Source organism: Bos javanicus, chromosome 1 (assembly GCF_032452875.1).
Source record: "Bos javanicus breed banteng chromosome 1, ARS-OSU_banteng_1.0, whole genome shotgun sequence".
Lineage (NCBI taxonomy): Eukaryota > Metazoa > Chordata > Mammalia > Artiodactyla > Bovidae > Bos > Bos javanicus.
Window position 1 is genome coordinate 135,019,377 of NC_083868.1, and position 22,030 is coordinate 135,041,406.

At 36.0% G+C, this 22,030-nt stretch overlaps 1 protein-coding gene across 4 annotated transcripts in view; it reads left to right on the forward strand.

The window, feature by feature from the left end:
* Window positions 1-22,030, forward strand: part of RYK (receptor like tyrosine kinase) — a 107,439-nt gene that overhangs the window by 58,598 nt on the left and 26,811 nt on the right. For all 4 annotated transcript variants that reach the window (XM_061421159.1, XM_061421167.1, XM_061421176.1 and 1 more), the window contains exons 9-13: window positions 1,007-1,093; window positions 7,862-7,931; window positions 15,382-15,514; window positions 16,395-16,504; window positions 16,670-16,829. In XM_061421159.1, the coding sequence (XP_061277143.1) occupies window positions 1,007-1,093; window positions 7,862-7,931; window positions 15,382-15,514; window positions 16,395-16,504; window positions 16,670-16,829 (560 nt within the window). The remainder of the gene's footprint in view (window positions 1-1,006; window positions 1,094-7,861; window positions 7,932-15,381; window positions 15,515-16,394; window positions 16,505-16,669; window positions 16,830-22,030) is intronic.

Consider the following 22,030-nt stretch of genomic DNA (forward strand, 5'->3'; position numbering starts at 1 on the left):
CACCTTTAAAAGGATATTTCCTGTTTAGTTCTTGTCCAAAGATGATCACTTGCTCACAGGCCTTTTTGAAACAGTCTAAGTAATTTTCTCTGTGATGGAAAGTACAGGGGTTCCAGCAGAAGGAGATGCATCGGTATTGGAGTTATGCCCAAATTCCAGTCTCAGTCCCACAGTTTATTACCTAGATGACCTTAGAGAAATCATTTCCTGTCTTCCATAGCCAGTTTCCTTGTCTGTAAATATGGGCTTATGTTTTCTACTTTAGACACGAAGATTAGATGAACTGATGTACATTACATGAAGTAACACATGATAAGTGTTTGAGAGATAAGACCCTGCCCTTCCCTGTTTGCTGGTCCTTGCTTTCTTTTTTGAGTTTCAGGGTATTGACTGGGGACAATGCTGAAAGAAGAGGACAGAAATTAATAATAAAATGCTTTACTGAACTCTTCAAGTTGTTCAATAGACAGTAACTTTCCCCTTCCATAACTCAGTTTGAAGTGTTTTAGATGCCTGTGAGTCATTCTGAATTCATCTGTCAGTTAGAGATGCTTGTTTGTCAGTCACAGCTAAGGGAGGGGCTTGAACTGTCCCAGAGGCAAATAGTCATTAACGGAAGCAGGTTTTTATTGTGTGTTTTTGAATGTATAAGGAGAGTCCATTTTTCTCCTTTGTCATTGCTCTGAGGCTCAAAACTCATAAATGGCTCTGTGGATAGCCCATTACTGAGCTCTAGTGCTCCTAGCTGTATCGTTAGTTTGTTTAGGCTATTTCAGAATGAATTCTCATAGACAGTTTAAATACATCTTTTCTAAAAGCAAGTTAAGATGTTTTGTAGTTTAAAAAGAAGAAAAATAAAGATTTGAGTCTTTCTATGCTAGGGCTGGAGTAATGTTGATCACATTTGGCCTTGTTATATTTAAGTTGTATTGTGCCAGAAAATTTTGTACTTATAATTTTATAAGCATTATCATATGATCTCAGTAATTATTGTTTTTCCTTCTAGGTACTTTTGGGCGTATTTTCCATGGGATTTTAGTAGATGAAAAAGATCCAAATAAAGAAAAACAAGCATTTGTGAAAACAGTTAAAGGTAGGATTTGTTCCCATCCTGTCTCCATAATACTTTTCTGTCTAAGGTGGCTTATGCCAGTGAAATTGTTTCAGATTTTCAAAGTGTGACATACCTTTCAATCAGTCCATGTTAATTTAGCTCATACAGGCTAACTTTTAGGAGATTTGTGTTGTTCTTATTAAGGTATAGAAAATAGAAGCTAATAGTTGAGACACTATGCATTTGTTAGATGGTACTCAGAAGTAAAAGTCATTCAGTCATGTCCGACTCTTTGAGACCCCATGGACTATAGAGTCCATGGAATTCTCCAGGCGAGAATACTGGAGTGGGTAGCCTTTCCCTTCTCCAGGGGATCTTCCCAATCCCGGGATCTAACCCAGGTCTCCCGCATTGCAGGCGGATTCTTTACCAGCTGAATCACAAGGGGAACCCCAGATAGTACTCAGGCTTCCAGTTAAACTGCATCCAATTAACTTCTTTTTTCCTATATCTAATATTATGTTTTTCCTAGGTTCCAATTATTTGGTTTTTCCTTCTTAAAAAACATCTCAGCACCCCCTATCCTCAGTACTGAGGAATTGTAAAGAAAAAGATGAACCACTGTACCTTATGTGAATAGCTGTTATTTGCCTTCCTCTCACTCCTGGTACCCCCTTTTTTTGCTATTACATATAATTTGCAGAAAGTATACATTTGTGTGTGTTCTTTCTTGGTAGAGTTTTACAGATACAGCCATAGTTAGAATTGCTGCCCCATGAGGTATTTACATTGAAAATTTTGATAGTTGCCAGATTGTTTTCTAAAAGGTAGTGCTTAGTTTATATTTTCATAAACAGAATACCTATTTTCATATGTTCACCTTTTGGAGAAATATATTGCTTAGATTTTCACTTACTGATTTATATAAAATTTTCAGTTAGAGATTCCCTATAAAAATGTACTAGAATATTTTTAATATGGTTTATTGCCTAATACTGGTAAATTAGCAAACCTTTTTATGATATTAAAATTTTAATGCTTTATGATTGGTATTTATAAAAGCTTAAAAGTCCCTTGGACTGCAAGGAGATCCAACCAGTCCATCCTAAAGGAGATCAGTCCTGGATGTTCATTGGAAGGACTGATGTTGAAGCTGAAACTCCAATACTTTGGCCACCTGATGCAAAGAGCTGACTCATTTGAAAAGACCCTGATGCTGGGAAAGATTGAGGGCAGGAAGAGAAGGGGATGACAGAGGATGAGATGGTTAGATGGCATCACCGACTTGCTGGACATGAGTTTGGGTAAACTCGAGTTGGTGATGGACAGGGCGGCCTGGCGTGCTGCAGTCCATGTGGTCTCAAAGAGTCAGACACGACTGAGCAACTGAACTGAACTAAAATAATGCTTAGTTGAGTCTATTTGTTAATTTTAAGAGAAGGAAAAAATGTGGTAATTTAGAGTGCTTAATGCCTGACAGTGTCTGATCTAAGGTGAGATAACTAGAATATTTTAGAAAAACAAATTTAGCATTTCAAATGCATAAATTGAAGGTAAAACTAAATTCAGTTTCATGAGTAGGAAGTGACAATTTTATGAAGTTGACAACGTTAACTTATAAGAACTTATGTTTAATGTTAATTTATAAGAATTTATGTTTCTAAATTTACTTAAAGGAATTCTTGGAAAGTATGAAGGGCTTATTATGTTTATCATTTCTAAAAAGTTGGATTGTACTAATCTAACCAAAAAAATCTTAGGAATTTACTTTCTTTTAATTTAGCAAAATTGTTTAAGGATGCTACAAGCACAAACTTACGCTTTTCTTTTCTAAATAAATGATTTAACTTACTTTGTTCGATATTTATTCATTCACTTCTCCTAACCGAAAAACACTTTTAAAAATGGATATTTAAATTTGGTCCCACTAGGTTTTCTGACTAGTGTTGAAGGATACTTTACATATTACTCTTTGTAAATGTAAAATTTGAGCCCTAATTTTAATAACATCTGTCTTTTGTTACACTTTCTCCACTTTTTAAAGGAAACATTTCCCCTTAATTCTAATATTTCTTCTGAGGTTTGTAAATATTCTATGGATAATTTAGAACTGAGCTAATATTAATTTGTTCTGAATAAATGTAGAATTAACTAAAGAGGTTTCTATATAGAATTGGGTTGATTTAGGATTGGAATAGGGGAGAGAAGGAAATAATAGTGATAAGAAAACACAATGCAGATACTGGGACTGTTTCACAAGATAAGATTTCTCTGTCTGTATACATTTGCATTGTAGTCACTTGCTTGTTTCTGTATCTTACCACTGTAATTATAATGTTCTCTCTGAGTTATACGGAAACCAGAGAAAGCACAGTGAGTCCTTAGCCAAGATACGGTCATGGTTTGTGTGGGAAACACAGAGGAAGTGTACTGACCACAGTATTTGCTTTAAAATTGTTTTATAGCTCCACATGATTGTCTCTGAGATTTATTCTTTTGGAATGTTATTTTTATTTTTTAATTGAAGCCGCATAGAGCTGACAAAGTTCTCTCACAAATCTGTGTGCTTTGTTACATGCTGTATAATTAGAAGTACAGCTAAAAATACAAAAATAAGTTTTTAAAAAATCAGTGACCTTTCCTTTAGGCATAAGCACAAAATTGGAGTTTGGCTTCTTAAAAAGTTCATAGTTTTTCACAGAAACTTAATGGATATGCTAATATAAATTTCCAGAGATTGAAATTAGGAATCTGAATTTCACACATTGAATATTGTGAAATTGAATTCCATAAAATAATTAATTAATTTGAGGTTAATTAAGTTCTTATTTTCTTTTGTAACTTCTTAGAAATAAGTAGGCTTTTTAAAAATCATTTTGTTCTTTCTTGAAACTTTTAGAATGTAAATTATTGTGTAGTCTTCTTTTCAAATACATTCATTTTGAGTTAGACCTTTCAGTATTTAAAGTTAAAAGGCTAGGGCCAAACTAGGTAAAGAATCCAGGAAAGTGGTTTTTCCTTACTAAATGTATAAAATTATTTTCCCTCAAAGTTTTCTTAGCTCATTATCCAGCTCAAGTGTCCCTTGCTTAATAGAATGCTTATCAAAGTTAAGAACTTGAAAAATTATGCAAAACATGACACTGTGAAATTTACTTCTTATTTTACTTGGATCTCTGTACTAGCTGGCAGGAAGATAAACTCTTACCAATTAGGTGCAGACCTCCAACTATTACTAGTTTTAAATTCTAAAAAATCCTTCCAGCCCCCAAATACTGATAGTTCTGACCATAATTTCATTAAAAATTATTTATATTACAAAAAGAGTAAAAAAGACATATCCTGCCATTTACTGAATGATCCTAAATTTTAAACAGTTTCTAAACAACTAAAATTTATTTCAACAGACATTGGGGTAAAGTGATTTTTCCAAAGTAGCAAGTGTTTCAAGTCCTTGGGTTTGTGTCTACCCATTTTGTATACCTACAGAAGTTTTAAGTGAAGCCATCTGGAGTGATTCCATGGGTTAGCCTTGGAAGTAAGTGAAATTAATAATTTCTCAGCTTTGCCAGCTCCACTTTTAAGGAATGTGTATGTAATCACGGTGCTTGTGTTTAGTGGTCTGGATTTTACTGATGGTTCAACATTTTCCTAGGTAGGACTGGGAGCTGGATGTTGGCTTTTCCAGTCTTTGTATCTTCTTCTCCCTCCTACTGGATTGATCATAAGATGTGTAAATTATTTTTTTTTTTTTACTGTTGACATACATTATTGGTTTCTTTGAAATTATTTTTAAAGATATACTCTTGACTTTGTTTTTAGTATCTAAAAACCATTTTAAAAAATTAAAATTCATTTTCAGTTACATAATGAAAATATACTATTCACTTAATGGAAATGTTCTTTTCAAACAGGAAAGAACATCCTCTATTCTATTAAGATAGAGGAATCCTTATAGATTTGTACAAATATTTGATGGCTTTGGATTCTTTTGAAGGTGAAAGGTATTAATAAATTGCATTATTGTGTTTTATTTCTAAAACATTGAACTAAAAGCCAATTTTAGTTCTTTTTGTTACCTGGAGAGAAAACCATGAGTTCAGAAGCTAAAAATAAAATGGAATAATCCTACTAATTTTGACTAGTATATGAAAATTAAATCTTTTTCTACTAATGTAGTGGTAGTTCTTTTTGTTTGTCTAGCTACATAGAGATAAGAAGGAAACAATAAAATGCACCACAGTCTCTTGTGGGCATTCTTTTCTAGTTTGTTTGTAAAGTTAGAAAATTTAAACGGGACAGAAAAGTACAAAATATAGCTCTCCTACCTCTAAAAGTAGCCACCCTAAAGAATTTCTTATGACTCTTTACCAGTAAGAAGAAAAACATCCAAATATATCTAATTTTCAAAAACCATTTTTTACAATAATTTTTATTGGAGTATAGATGATTCACAGTGTTGTGTTAGTTTCTGCTGTGTAGCAGAGTGAGTTAGTTATACATACACATACGTCCACCGTTTTCGCTTCTTTTCCCATATATGTAGGTCATTACACAGTACTGATTTGAGTTCCCTGTGCTATACAGTAAGTTTCTGTTAGTTATTTTATATATAATAGTGTGTGTAAGTCAATGGTTTATCCCTCTTTCCCTTCCCCCCTTAGTAACCATAAGTTTGTTTTCTACGTCTGTGACTCTATTTCTGTTTTGTAAAGAGGTTTATTTGTATGATTTTTTTTAGATTCCACCTTATCATGTGATATTAGCCTTTCTCTGTCTGACTTAATTCACTCTGTATGACTGTCTCTAGGTCCGTCTTCATTGCTGCAAATGGTGTTATTTCATACTTTTTTATGGCTGAGTAATATTCCATGTATATATGTACCACATCTTTATCCATTCCTCTGTTGATGGACATCCAAATAAATTTGATTTTGTAATATAGCTGATCCCATAAACATAGTTTTTTACCTTGCTTTTAAAATTTAATGTATCTTGTAAATATTCCTGTGTCAGTGCATGTAAGTCTGATTTTTAAAATTAAGATATCTGCCTAATGTTCTTGCATGCTAACATTTAACTAGGTCTCTGTTGATGGGCACTTTGGTTTTTGGTTGTTTTGAGTTTTTTGCTGTTACAACTGAACAGTATTCTTGTTAAGTTATGTATAGATGAGTTTTTGTGAGTAGACTTTTAGCAGTGGGATTGATGATGGTACATAGTATATGTATTTAAAAATTTTGTTAGATGTTGCTTCCTCTACCTAACCAAGATGCTGTTCATCTTGAGCCTGTTTCCTTACACTCTTGCCCAAACTGGCAGGTAGCTGACTTTTTTGTCTCTTCCAATCTTAAGAGGAAAATGGCATCTCCTAGTTTAATTTGCTGATGACTCAGACAGTAAAGAATCCCCCTGCAATACAGGAGACCTGGGTTCAATCCCTAGGTTGGGCAGATCCCCTGGAGAAGGGAATGGCTACCCACTCCCTTGAGAATTCTTGCCTTGAGAATTTCCATGGACAGAGGAGCCTGGCGGGCTACAGTCTGTGGGATCGCAAAGAGTCACACAACTGAGCGACTTTCACAGTTTAATTTGCATTTCTTTATTTAGGAATGAGGCACAAAATCCTTTTTTAATTTTGCTGATTCTTTATGTTTCTTTTTTAAGTAAACTGTTTATATCCTTTGCCTATTTTTCAATTTTTTTTTTCCTGTTGTATGAACTCTAAGGGGAGGAAATTGGCACAGAGTCAGACACGACTGGAGTGATTTAGCAGCAGCAGCAGCAGCATGCCTTATGTGTTACAGATATTTATCCAGCCTATTACTTTCTCTACTTTGTTTGTGAAACCTTATTTAATTTCAGCTTTATGTAGTCAAGCTTATCCTTACTGGCGTTTGTAAATATTAACCTTGTCAGTGAGATTCTATGTACTACAATAGAATTTTAGGCTAGACCTGTTTAGATTTACCTAAAACTTTTAATGGAAATTTACCATATAGTCTGTTATTCAGTCACTAAGTCACGTCTGACTTTTTGTGACCCCATGGACTATAGCGCTCCAGGCTCCTCTGTGTACCACTCTCTCCTGGAGTTGGCTCAAATTCATCTTGATCAAAATTCCAGCAGGTTTTTCTCATAGAAATAGAAAAACTGATGCTAAAATTAATGTGGAAATGTTAAAGATAAAAAAACAGCCAGAATAATCTTGAAAGAAAACAAATTTGGAGAATTTACACTATACTTGATTTTCAGATATAGTAGAAAGCTACAGTAATCAAGAGAAGTGTTATATAGACAAGATCAATGGAACAGATTCAGTTCAGTTCAGTTGCTCTGTTGTGTCTGACACTCTGCAACACCATGAAATGCAGCATGACAGGCTTGCCTGTCCTTCATTATCTCCCAGAGTTTGCTCAAATTCATGTCCATTGGGTCAGTGATGCCATCCAACCGTCTCATCTTCTGCAGCCCCCTTCTTCTCTTGCCTTTAATCTTTCCCAGCATCAAGATCTTTTCCAGTCAGTCAGCTCTTCATATCAGGTGGCCAAAGTATTGGAGCTTCAGCTTCAGCAACAGTCCTTCCAGTGATTATTCAGAGTTAATTTCCTTTAGGATTGACTGGTTTGATCTCCTTGAAGTCCAAGGGACTCTCAAGAGTCCTCTTTAGCACCACAATTCAAAAGCATCAGTTCTTTGGCTCTCAGCCTTCTTTGAGATAGTTCCTTATTAATATCAGAAAATATTGGTGTCATAAGTGTAATATTATCATACCATATATGACAATATTTTTTTCTTTATATACAGATCAAGCTTCTGAAATTCAGGTGACAATGATGCTCACTGAAAGTTGTAAGCTCCGAGGTCTTCATCACAGGTGAGAGGAGAAACCACTCAGCATTTAAGTATTAAATACACTTAATATATTATAACATAGTATGCTGCGTTTTTAAAAAATGTTGTAATGTTTTCTTAATTGAAAGCCTTTTTGGAATAGCTTAATTTTATTCCTAAATATAAAAATGAAATGCATGCTCATTGCACAAAATTTTAAAACATAATAAAATGTAAAGAAAAGTATATAAGCCCACATCTAGATAATTATAGCTGAGCTTTCAGGAAAAGGCTTATATTTATGTGTATATCTACCTTTAAAAAGTAGGATAATGATATACGTATGCTAAAAAAATATTTGTTAGGAAATTTTGCGCATATAGAGCAGGGGTCCCCAGGCCTGTTAGGAACTGGGCTGCACAGCAGGAAGTGAATGGTGGGTGATCTAGCAAAGCTTCATCTCCCGCTCCCCGTTGCTCGGTTTACCACCTGAATCCCCCCGCCCCTGCCGCATCTGTGGATAAATTGTCTTTTACAAATCCAGTCCCTGGTACCAAACAGGTTGGGGACCTCCAATGTAGAGTACCAAAGACCAGAATATAAACACCAGTAAGCCCGCAGCTTACATTCATTGATAGTTTACATTTTGCCGTTTGTGCTGTGCATGTGTATGTATCATTCATTTATTTAGACACATATAGCTAGATAGGTAGTTGTGATTGTGGAAATATTTTAAACTAAATTGGATATCTCAGCACTTCTAATGCATTTCCAGCATGCATTTTTCCAAAATGTTGAGAATATTTTCCTACAAAATCACAATACTATTATCTTTAATAAGGTTAGCATCCTTCTTTATAGCAAAACAATGTGTCTAACTTTTCATGTAAGTAACTATAGATTCATATCCGTATTTAAAAAGACTACTTATAGTTCATTAAATGGTGCATCAAATTTTATTTAACCAGACTCTTATCATTAGTTTTCAGTATGATTTTTTTAAAAGATACATATAGTTCTATTATATGAAGAACTTTTTTTAAAAGCTTGATAGCAGTCCTTTTCAAGAGCTATAACAAGATATTCTAACTTCTGAGCCAAAAAGGGCATAATTATAGTATCACATTATGTAGCGGTATCAGTGTTTGGGCAAGGTGTTTGTTGTTTTAAAGCACTGTACAGAGTCAGTTTAATTTGTGTGCCTACTGGAAGTTTGGTCACATATGTTTGAAAAATGGGAGGGTGACCATCCTTATTGGAAGACATTTATAGACTTCTAGGAAAAAATAAAGTAATATATGCAAAAGGCATTATACAGTGTAATTTTTGTGTACTTTGAGCAGTTACTTGAGTTCTGCAAAAAAAATGACTGTGCAGTTTTATTTTTGAATTTTATTTATACTTCAGTTCATATTCAAAAGAATTTGAGGACCTAAAAAGGCAGCTATAGTAAGATCAAAAAAAGGGTAATGAAAACGAAACTGAGGTTTTTGGCATTGTGATGCTGGAAAAGCCAACAATAAGGAGACAAAGCAACTCTTAGCTTCTGGGCAAGCAAGGCTGAAGGAAGTATTAAAATTTGTTAAATCTCAGTATTAGAAGAGAAGGAAATGTATATGTTTCCTGGTGGAGAAAAGATTTTCTGGCTTCATACTCTGAGACAAATGTCTCATTAGGTTTATCATATATGTTGGACATTGATTAAGTTAATGAACATTGAAAATAAAGCAGCCAGAGACTTTTGAAAAAAATTGACCACACAGTAATGGAGGGCTAAAAATGTCCTTTTGAAGGATTAAAAGTCGTGTACTTTTAAGAATATTAACTTCCATTGGCCTGATTCACTGATTTAGTCTAAGAATAGAACTCATTTGAAGAGGAATGGATAGATAACTCATTCCTTAGATTATATTTTCTGAAAAAAGCTACATTTTATTTCCTCTGAGTAACAAGATAAGAACTGGGTAATGATGACCTGGGAAATGTTCTTGTTGACAGTGTTGGGAGTACTTGATTTATCATGCTGACCCTCGGAGGAAGAAGCAAAATGTTAAATACTAGTGTATAATATTAACCTAATACTTAGGTGCTTAGCTAGTATTCTTACCCTGATGAAAGATCTACACCACATCAGCACAAAAGTGGGTGGCAGGGATAAAAGTAGACAAAGCTAGAATTTTCTCATGAAGCAGTTTTATATCCATGGTAGCCCAAAGATGCTTTGGCTGAAAAATGTTCAGAGCAAGCATTTGTAGCATTTTCTCAGGCAGCTTTAAGCTACAGGATTTTCCAGCATCCAACTAGGATGAATTAGTAGCCACAAGATACCCTCTGGAGAAGGAAGTGGCACCCCATTCCAGTATTCTTGCCTGGAGAATCCTGTGGACAGAGGAGCCTGGTGGGCTGCTGTTCATGGGGTCACACAGAGTCGGACACGATTGAAGTGACTTAGCAAGATACCCTTAGATGGTGGAATGGGATGACTTACTGAATTAGTGATATTTGTTACTGAACATTCAGTGATTAGGAACAGTCTTCTAAAGATAGGTTATGGTTTGATCCTGATTAATTTTTCTTTCCAGTCATAAAGTGATACCAGGACTCCTAGGTTTTAAATTAGCAAAACTCATTGTTAATATGTAGAATGTATATGGTTCTTTCTACTCATTGTAGGAATTTATTTCATTTATAAGGGGACTAGGGTCTACATTTCTTTTTGACCCCTAAATTAGAGGTACCAAGGGAACATTTCATGCAAAGATGGGCACAATAAAGGACAGAAATGTCATGGACCTAACAGAAGCAGAAGATATTAAGAGGTGGCAAGAATACATAGAAGAACTATACAAAAAAGATCTTCATGACTCAGATAACCACAAAGGTGTGATCACTCACCTAGAGCCAGACATCTTGGAATGTGAAGTCAAATGCTGAGAATGCTGAGAAAACTCAGCAGTGGCCACAGGACTGGGTAAGATCAGTTTTCATTCTGGTCACAAAGAACGGCAATGCCAAAGAATGTTCAAACTACTGCACGATTGCACTCATCTCACATGCTAGCAAAGTGATGTTCAAAATTCTCCAAGCCAGTCATCAACAGTACATGAACCGTAAACTTCCAGATGTTCAGGCTGGATTTAGAAAAGTCAGAGGAACTAGAGATCAAATTGCCAAGATCCATTGGATCATCGAAAAAGCAAGAGAGTTCCAGAAAAACATCTACTTTTGCTTCATTGATTAAACCAAAGCCTTTGACTGTGTAGATCACAACAAGCTTGGGAGAATTCTTCAAGAGATGGGAATACCAGACCACCTGACCTGCCTCCTGAGAAATCTGTATGCAGGTAAAGAAGCAACAGTTAGAACCAGACATGGAACAATAGACTGGTTCCAAATAGGAAAAGGAGTACGTCAAGGCTGTATATTGTCACCCTGCTTATTTAACTTATATGCAGAGTACATCATGCGAAATGCTGGGCTGAATGAAGCACAAGCTGGAATCAAGATTGCTGGGAGAAATATCAATAACCTCAGATATAGAAATGACACCACCCTTATGGCAGAAAGTGAAGAAGAACTAAAGAGCCTCTTGATGAAAGTGAAAGAGGAGAGTGGAAAAGCTGGCTTGAAACTCAACATTCAGAAAACGAAGATCATGGCATCTGGTCCCATCACTTCATGGCAAATAGATGGAGAAACAATGGAAACAGCGGCAGACTTTATTTTCTTGGGCTCCAATATCACTGCAGATGGTGACTGCAGCCATGAAATTAAAAGACTTGCTCCTTGGGAGAAGCTATCACCAACCTAGACAGCATATTAAAAAGCAGAGACATTACCTTGCTGACAAAGGTCTGTCTAGCAAAGCTATGGTTTTTCTAGCAGTCATGTATGGATGTGAGAGTTGGACTATAAAGAAAGCTGAGCACCGAAGAATTGTTGCTTTTAAACTATGGTGTTGTAGAAGACTCTTGAGAGTCCCTTGGACTCCAAGAAGATCAAACCAGTCCATCCTGAAGGAGATCAGTCCTGTCCATCCTGAAGAAGATGAGTCCTGGTTGTTCATTGGAAGGACTGATGCTGAGGCTGAAGCTCCAATACTTTGGCCACCTGATGTGAAGGACTGACTCATTGGAAAAGACCCTGATGCTGGGAAAGGTTGAAGGCAGGAGGAGAAGGGAATGACAGAGGATGAGATGGTTGGATGGCATCACCAACTTGATGGACATGAGTTTGAGCACTCCAGGAGTTGGTGATGGACAGGGAATCTTGGTGTGCTGCAGTCCATAGCGTTGCAAAGAGTCAGACACGACTGAGCGACTGAACTGAACTGTCTAGACTGCTCGTGGCTATGTGTGTGCATTTGTTTATTCATTGTTTTGTTCTCCTTTATTAATGCCCATTTTGCACTTGGAACACTGCCAGGCATGAGGGTTAAAAATGAGATAATGATCTTCAGTAATCAGATTATAGAATTTATCAAGCAAATTCAATATACTCAGCAACAAATGACGCCTGGTTTCTGATTTTACCTTTTTTAAAAAACTAAATGTGTAATTCATCATATTTACTTCATTATTTACCTTCTATGATTAAGAGTTGTAAAGGACTGAAATATTTTAAAGCATTTTGAAATTCTGTTCACTCCTTTTTCCACTGGAATTTTTGAGAATAATTTTTATTGTAAGTTAAAATAGCTGTATAAATAAAAGATAGCTATCAGTTTACTTAAATTCCATTAGGACTGCTTCATAAAAAGTACTTGAGCTATTTTTCTTGTGGTTTGACCCTCCATTGGTCCAAGAGTGCCTGATGGTAGGCACTTTGCTGAATGCCTCTCAACTCTCACGCTGCAGGCCCACTCGGCAAGACGAAGAATTGTACTAGTTCTTGTCTCTACTCTCCCCGGAACCTACCTTTCCGTTATACACCTGCTTCTGCTCCCATCCACTCTTTTTATAGATCCCAGACCTTCCTCTTTATCATCCTTCCCTTTATAAACTGGGAAAAATGAAGAGCAGCCATCTGTTCTTTGAAAGAATTTTGTGCAGCGTGTTATTTCTCCTGGAGGGCTTTTAAATAAAGAATAAATGCTTTGATCTCATCCAGCAAACTTACTGTGCTTGAGTCAGATTCCTTTAACTCTGCTTAGTGAATTTCAGTCATGAGGAAAGGAGCAGAAAAATAATTTTGAAAGTTAAAGAGATTGAACAGCTCTTCACATACCTCCGAAGTCATAGTAGGTTCACTTAAACCTGAGTGCACACCTGTTCATCATTTTTTCCACTTTTATTGATAAATAATTGACATATCACTGTATAAGTTTCAAACATAAAGCATGATAGTTTGATTTATATATATTGTGAAATGATTACTGCAGTACATTCAGCTAACATTATCTTCTTATATAGATACAATAAAAGGGAAAGTAAGAATAAAGGAAAAAAGTTTCCTCCTTGTGATGAGAGCTCTTAGGTTTACTCTCTTAACCACTTTCCTGTACATTTCTACAGCAGTGTTAGCTGTAGTCATCAGGTTGGCTCAGAGGGTAAAGTGTCTGCCTGCAATGCAGGAGACCCGAGTTCGATCCCTGGGTTGGGAAGATCCCCTGGAGAAGGAAATGGTAACCCACTCCAGTATTCTTGCCTGGAGAACCCCATGGACAGAGGAGCCTAGTGGGATACAGTCCACGGGGTCGCAAAGAGTCGGACACGACTGAGTGACTTCACTTCAGTACTTATAATGAGAAGTCCTTGCCTTTGGATCACCTCTCTCCAGTCCTCCTGCTGCAGTTATTTTAGGATGTATGGGACTTGGTGTGAAAAGAATCTCTGTCTTGCTTCCCTGGTAGGGAATATCCAGTGATCCAGGGGAAAACAGGGTTTTAGAATCAGATGAAGACTTGACTTTTTCCTTCATGTGCTTGCAGTTGTTCTTGGCAGATAACCTTATCACTTACCCCTGCATGGATTACCTCCTCTGTGAAGTGGAACTAATCATCGCTGCCACTCCCAGGCTGTAATACAAGCAAGAAGCCTTACAGAGAGGTTACCACATACAAGTTTACTGATCTAGTCTTCATTTTCCTGGTTCCTCAGGATCAGTGCTTTCCGTCTTAGTAGCTCCTGCACAGCAGAAGGGGGGCCCATAGCTTTCACTTGTGCACTGTTAGGCCAAAATTGTGTGACTGCGGTTTTAATAAATATATACTCAATTGAAACAACTTAGGAAATACAGAAAAGCAAGGTAGGAATAATCTAAAGTCCCACAACTCAGACAACAACTCTTGGCACATTTCTGTGCAGAGTTTTGTTATTTCTCTACTATATTTGTAATTATCCTGCAAACGTGTGAATTTTGTATCTTGCTTTCCTATAATGTAAGCTTTTACTCATATTCTCATAGCATCTCTTTGTGACTACTTGTTTTGTATACTAGCCTATTATTTGGCTGTACTTTCTTACTTTTGGACAGTCATGTTGTTTGCAACTTTTTAGTAATAATCCTGCATTAACAATCCTTGTTCATATAGCTTTATGTTAAATAATGTTTCCTTATTTATATGCTTAGAGACAATTTTCTAAGTTAAGGAGGAGAAGTGTTTTTAAGGTTGTCATTTGGTGTTATTTTTTAGATATTTATTAAATGCTTATTTCTGTGACACAGAATACAAAGCATTGGGTATTTTAAAAAATTCACTTTAGTTTTTGCCATCTAGGAATTTTCAGCTTAGTGGGGGAAATGAAGTATTAATAATTATGTAAAAAGTTATGTAACTTTGGGAAAAATTATTTCCAGTACCAGTGGAAGAGATGTCACTAGGCATAGGATGTATGTATTTATGTCTGCCCTGGAGATTTTAAAAGGAACAAGTTTTTTGTTTTTTTTTTTTAATGACATGCTTGGCTTTTTGCATATCACAGCAACTTTGTATGGTTGGGGGTGTCCCTATGTTAGAGATGTGGAAACTAAGGCCAAGAAAGATGATCACACAGACAGTAAATGGTAAATTTAGGATTTAGAAATCTCATGTGAACTGCTAAGAACTCTTTGGCTTTGTGAGATAGTTTTAGGCTCTTGATTATCATTCTTTTCTGTAGACTGCATTGGGGCCCTTTTTTTTTAAGTGTTGCTAATGAACCAACTAAGCTATTATCATATGCTCATGATCAAGTCATTTTTTGGGTCTCTCTCTGATTACCCTTTAGAATAACGATTTAGTCTGGCTAGAGTAGTATCTTAGAAGAATCTAGTCCACAGGAAATAGCTTTTGAGTTTTTTCCCTATCAAGAAAGTGGATACATGGGAAGCATTAAAGTCTATTCCAAAAGAGCTTTATAATTTTACAATTTAAATGGTTATATATTTTTAAATAAGTTTGAGATTTTCTTGTTTTCTTTTAGGTTATCTTTATTTTACTACTTTTAATTAAAAATAGCCCCCTGAAGTTTCAGATTTCACTTGTGTTCTCCTGATTTCTTATTATTTTATAGAAATCTTCTTCCTATTACCAATGTGTGTATAGAAGAAGGAGAAAAGCCCATGGTGATATTGCCTTACATGAATTGGGGGAATCTTAAATTGTTTTTACGGCAGTGCAAATTAGTAGAGGCCAATAATCCGCAGGTGAGAAAAATTTGCCCAAATACCAATTATTTGCCAGTAGCTTCTAAATAATATCTTTGAAAGTAGATGTTAACATACAAACTGTTTAGAAGACTGCAAAAAGAAACTCACACTGAACCAGAAGGTGTTGCTAACCTGTTGATTTAGAGGAAGATGGTTTGTGATTCTTGTCTTGAGGCTGGTGCTGAAGGTTTCCCATTGTGTGTTATTCATAACCACCTCAGACCCTCTGTAACACCATCTCAGTCATTTTCCTGATAATTCTTTGAAGGTACTTGCACTAGATCTTCCTTTTAGAAATGAAAATAGACCTTACAGAGGTCGTACTCCCCCCCAAATCTGGTGATAGCCAGAGGTATACATTGTGGGGAATAAGGTGATAACCAGGATTTCCAACAAGTTGTTGGAGGCTGTGTCCCTCAGCATCATCTGGGGAAAAATTTCATTCCTTAACCTACAATTCAGGCACACTGGCTTCAGAGAGCACATCAGAGTTAGCTGTAAACTTGCATTAGTTTGAAAATGGTCTCTAGGGGATAACCTCCTATAAAATAACAAATTATTGAATTATAAACATTAGAAATATGGAGAATTCATCATTCATTGATCAGTTGTTTATTGAGCCACTACTGTATATTCTGGATTTTGGGGTGATATGCCTAACAAATGAGAGATAGTAAACTAAATGGTCAACTATAAGGACTATAGTAGATATAAGAAGCTATGGGGACATATTCTTAGTCAAGAAGTAGCTTTTTAAAACTCAGTGTGCAGGTATAAAGAAAGTATTTGGGGATGGAGTAAGATGTGGGATAAAATAAACAACTACCATTAATGTTTTTGTGCTAACCACAAGCATTGTCATTTTCTGTTACCTCAGGCAATTTCTCAACAAGACCTGGTCCACATGGCTATTCAGATTGCCTGTGGAATGAGCTATCTGGCCAGAAGGGAAGTCATCCACAAAGACCTGGCTGCTAGGAACTGCGTGTAGGTGCCATGACTTGTCACTGTGGTTTGATGTTCAGCGCTCCCTGGATTTGGGGTTCTCTCGAGGAGTCACAGTGGGGATTGTGTTGTGTTTAAGAGTGACTGTGCTCCTTATTTTTTTTCAATATGCTGATTGTATTTGATGTTCATGTCTTTCCTTTTCAGCATTGATGACACACTTCAAGTTAAGATCACAGACAATGCCCTCTCTAGAGACTTGTTCCCCATGGACTATCATTGTTTGGGAGACAATGAAAACAGGCCGGTTAGGTGGATGGCTCTTGAAAGTCTGGTTAATAATGAGTTCTCCAGCGCTAGTGATGTGGTAAGTGCTGAGACGCCCATATAGCAACAAAATGTAGAAGAGGCTCTGAACACTTTGAGTGTTTTCCACTTTTTTTAATCTAGTATCTGTTCCCCCAAATTTTTTACTCAGAAACAAGTGTAGTTAGCTCCCTGTCAGCTAATTTGTGGAGACGAGCTGCAACCCAAACCATGGACCATCACTGTGTGTAATCTCATTCCATCCTCACAATAACCTGTGAGAGAGAGGTAGACACCATCCCAGTTTTAAAGGTAATGATATTGAAGATAGGCTATTTAAGTCTCAGAGTGAGCAAGTGGCTGTCAGATAGTAAAGATTTACTGTTTTCTTTTTTTTTCAAATGACCTCTTCCAGGTTTTATGGCCTGTATAATTTATAATTCCCCAGATGTCACTCTCTTCCCCCTTGTCAGTGTCTAGGTGGTTCTGTTTATTCAAGGAGATCATATAGTGGGATCCTTTAAACTTAGCAATGTATAGTTTCAGAAGCCACATTTATTGGTGTGTATTTTGCAGATATTTTAATTGTTTTTAATTTCTGTCACATTTTAGTTTGATTTAGAAAATTATTTTTCTGTCTCTCCCTTACTGTGCTTTATTATTATAGCTGAATATTTAGAGATTAGGTAAAACTTCTGCTTCCAAGTCCCCTGTATCAACCAGGATCTGTTAGTGTTGCATGTAAAATTTTGTAGGGTAATTTGCTTCAAAGTTTCAGCTGTACAAATCGGACTTACCATATCATTGTATCCTGGGTCTCAGCGATTTATTTATAATATAGGGTTACCCTTTTACTAAGTTTGTGTCGTTTAAGGACTTCTCATTTAATACACACTTTTTTTCAGTGTATTAGTGTCCTGTGCTTGCTGTTGTTTACACCCTTGGTGGTAAAACAGCAGAGATTTATTCTCTCACAATTGAATTCCGGAAGTCACATGTTTGAAATCAGGGTGTAGGCAGGACCATGCTCCCTCCAGAGCTCCTAAGGGAGAAACTTTCCTTGCCTCTTCCAGCTTCTGGTGGCTGTTGGCATTCCTTGGCTTGTGGTTACATCTCTCTGCTCCATGTTCATATCATCTTATCCTCCATGTGCTTGTCTCTCAAAACTCCCTCTACCTCTCTTACAGTGATATGTATGATTGCATTTAGGACTTACCTCAAAATCCAGAAGTTACTACTCTCAAGGTCCTTAATTTAATCACATCTTTTGTCATATAAGGTGATATTTATAGATTTCAGGGATTAGAATGTGGACATATCTTTGTTGCCACCATTCAATCCACCCCTCAGTAATTGAAGTTATTTAATATTTCCTTGTTGAAAGTAGGTATTCCAGTTTAAACCCTTTGAAATGAGAATAATTTATTTGGGGAGAAACCCTCTCTTGTTATTATAATCTTTTACTTAAAATTTGTTTTTTCTTTGTCAGAAATTAGGTTGGCTATTTGATATATTGTGCCTTTCTGCAAACCAGGTGTCTTGATAAAATGTACTCACTTGATGTGAATGAACAATTTACATATGTACTTTTTAAAGGTTTTTTTTTTTTTTTTCCTGTAAATGAAGGTCTTTCATTATGCATATCTACAAAATTCTGTTTTAATTTAATTTAAAGTCAGCTACTCTCTGGAAAAATAAAGTAAAACAGCTTATCTGACACTTGTCAGATGGGCAGAGTAAATATTGATGATGGGGACTTCCCTGGTTGTCCAGTGGCTAAGACTCTGTGCTCCCAATGCAGGGGCCCAGTTTCGATCCCTGGTCAGGGAGCTAGATCCCACATGGCGAAACTAACAGTTCGCAGGCTACAACTCAAGATCCCACATGATGCAACTAAGACCCAGTGCAGCCAAATAAAAATGAATATTAAAAAAATATATGGATGATGATAAGAAGGATGTTTTCTGCTTCTTGGAGCAGCTGCTGAGGTTAATAGTGGATAGAAACTAGCTTCATGTTGCGACAGTCTTTGCCTGCCAGAGGCGTGGGTTCTGCTGGAGAATGGGTGGAAGTGGGAGAAATAAATGTTGATTCTTAGATACAGAGCCCTGAGGGTTCAGCTTGTATGCAGCGGGGAACTAGGTCTAGTCTGTTCTTCCAGAGCTGTGATAATAAAACTTCTCTAACATTAATGTCACAGAGTTAAAATTCCAAGTAAAGCAGTACAGATACACAAAGCAGCTTACATAATTCCATAGTTACGTAAAGAGAACCTGGACTTCTTTGCAGGGAAGGAGGGGTGGCTTTTTTGTTTTTTATGTTTATGTTTCTCAAATGATATTTTTAAAAAGGAAGGTAGAATTTAGGCCAGCACACAGCTGCTACCTTGAATGACAGTAAAGACCGGTTATATTCAAGTGCTTGTTTTTCAGGTTGCCAAACCCATGTTCAGAAGTTCTGAATAGTAGATGAAATACCAGTTTCTACACCAAGCAAAACTGTTCTCATGGGGGCGAAAATTGAGTTTAACTTTGGTATTAGAACATAATTCTAAAACATAATGTCGGTTGAATTACAGCTGTATGGTTTTCAAATTCACCCCTGTAGTAGGAAAGCCTACATATGAACACTTTGAATGCAGAAAAGTAAAAGAAACTTTCCTTACATTTTCTTTGAAAATATCATTCCATAGTTGATTTAAAAGATTAATTTATTCATCTCTTTCGGATGTTAATATTCTTTTCAGTGGTCGATGTTAAAATTTTATGATTTTATTACTCATTGAAATATAGCATAGTTGCCTTAGCAGACATGAGGTGGCAGTCATGGTGAACTCAAAACTAGTCTAACAGGCAGGAAACCTGGACATATTTCTGAGATGACAGTCTTCAGGAATGCCATATAACTTCAAGGGATTGGGGATTGTTTGATTATTCTCTTAGAAAAATTTTCAGAGGGTATGCATGATGGTACTGTTTGGTTGTACAATGAAAATCCCCAAATATGCATGCTTAACTTAATGCATCTGCTTATTTCTGTGTAAGTATTCCATTGTATATTTAAGCCGTATTAGGAAATTTTTTAAGGAGATATTTTTAGTAACACTTATCACATATTTCACAGGAACTCCAGAGCAAAAATTAGATGATACACTTCCACTAATGAGGTTTCAGTTAATAATATATTTCTAAGCAATATGATCTACATCTCTTCAGCTTGGTAGACTGTGCTGTATTAGCTGGCAGAGTCCATGTAGAGCATACATTGCTTAGTTAAGCAAATATTTCAAAATCATAGTTCAGTTAAGTTCAGTTCAGTTCAGTCGCTCAGTCGTGTCCAATTCTTTGCGACCCCATGAATCGCAGCACGCTAGGCCTCCCTGTCCATCACCAACTCCCAGAGTTCACTCAGACTCACGTCCATCGAGTCATTGATGCCATCCAGCCATCTCATCCTCTGTCGTCCCCTTCTCCTCCTGCCCCCAATCCCTCCCAGCATCAGAGTCTTTTCCAGTGAGTCAGCTCTTTGCATGAGGTAGCCAAAGTACTGGAGTTTCAGCTTCAGCATCATTCCCTCCAAAGAAATCCCAGGGCTGATCTCCTTCAGAATGGACTGGTTGGATCTCCTTGCAGTCATAGTTAGGATCAGTTATTCTTACTGTTACTATATTTTACAAATTTTACAAGAGTTCATATATAAGAACTTGCCTTCCGTCAGGATATAGTCATACCAAATACCCTGTTACTTGATCACTTGATGGCTTTATTTTTAAAAATCACCACAGTCTTACTGGTAAGAAGCTTAACAGGAAGATTACTTTAAAATCATCTCTACTTTGAGTGTGTCAGCATAAACTTGAAATATCTGTGTGACCCAAGTTCTTCCGAGCAGTATTTAGAACATGATAGTGAACATACCCGTCGATTTACATTTAACATGGTCAGATCCTAAAAGGTTCAGATTTGTCTTCTTTAGATTCTTATAATGTCATTTCTTTTAAGATAGATATATTTTCCCTTAAGTATCTTTTGTCTTGGATAATTGAGATTGAAAGGAATGAAAATACCTTTCCGTTTCCTGTGACTCTGATGGGACTTATTTAGTGTAAAAATCCCGCCTTTCAGTTTGGTGAGATCGAATATTTTTTGAATTCTTATATTAAAGCACACGTATTAAATTGCCTTTTAACTTTGGTATTGAAAATGTATAATCATGTATTCTGATCCCACTTATCCGTTAAGGACGGAGTTGGTTTTTTGGTTTTTTTTTAATTTTGAAATTTTTTATTTTATATTGGCATATAGCCATTTAATAATGTTGTGATAATTTCAGGTGGACAGCAAAAGGACTCAGCCATACATATACATGTGTCCATTTTCCTGGAGTTGGGATTTTAAAAAACTACATTTAACAGTCTACTTTTGGGCTGTAAAACTTCATTCAGAGTCAAATGCAAAATAAGTAGTGTAACCTCCATTCCCACCAGAATATCTATGCGTGTAAAATACCTGTTGTAGCTATTAATGTAACATCAAACAAATGATATTACTGCCTTGGAAGGGACATTTTCTCTGCCCTTTAAAAGACCCTTAATATTTTTGCGTTCCTTTATATTTAAAAGTTCTCCTTGTAAATACATTAATGTTTTCCATCTTAAAAATAATACATTGCATTTCTGGCTTGTGTTTTAACAGTTTTTACTGGAAGGATTCAATATTTCACTATGTCGACATTCTTAGAATGTTAATATAAGCTTTTAACTGTTGAATGTAGGAAATATGCACAATTAGATTTGACTAGTTATAAATCTCTAATATTATTCTAAGATATGATGTCATCCTAACCATTCTTAAGAATTTCTGGATATTGTTTTTATTCTGTTTTCATCAGATGTGGTACTGCCATAGTTTTTTTTTTTTTGGTGACTTTCTTTTCCTTTATTTGAAAACAGATTTCTTGATTTATATCTTCTTTGAATTATTTAGCTAATTATAGTAGCTAACATAATTCTTCTAAGAGGCTACCTTCTATTAAGAGACAAATGCAATTAGGAATGCACAATTAAGAGTTTTTCATGGTAGTTTTCTTGTCTTTGTGGTATTACATAGTGTTTAAAAAGCATTTTCTTGGAAAAAAACAAATCAAGGAAATGATTTCCTTGCTAGTCTTAGCAGTGTAGTTTGTGGCAATGAGGAGATCCTTTAAGGTATTTGAACAGTTTTTAGGGTGCAGGGCATGTGAAAAGTGGGCTTCCCTGGTGGC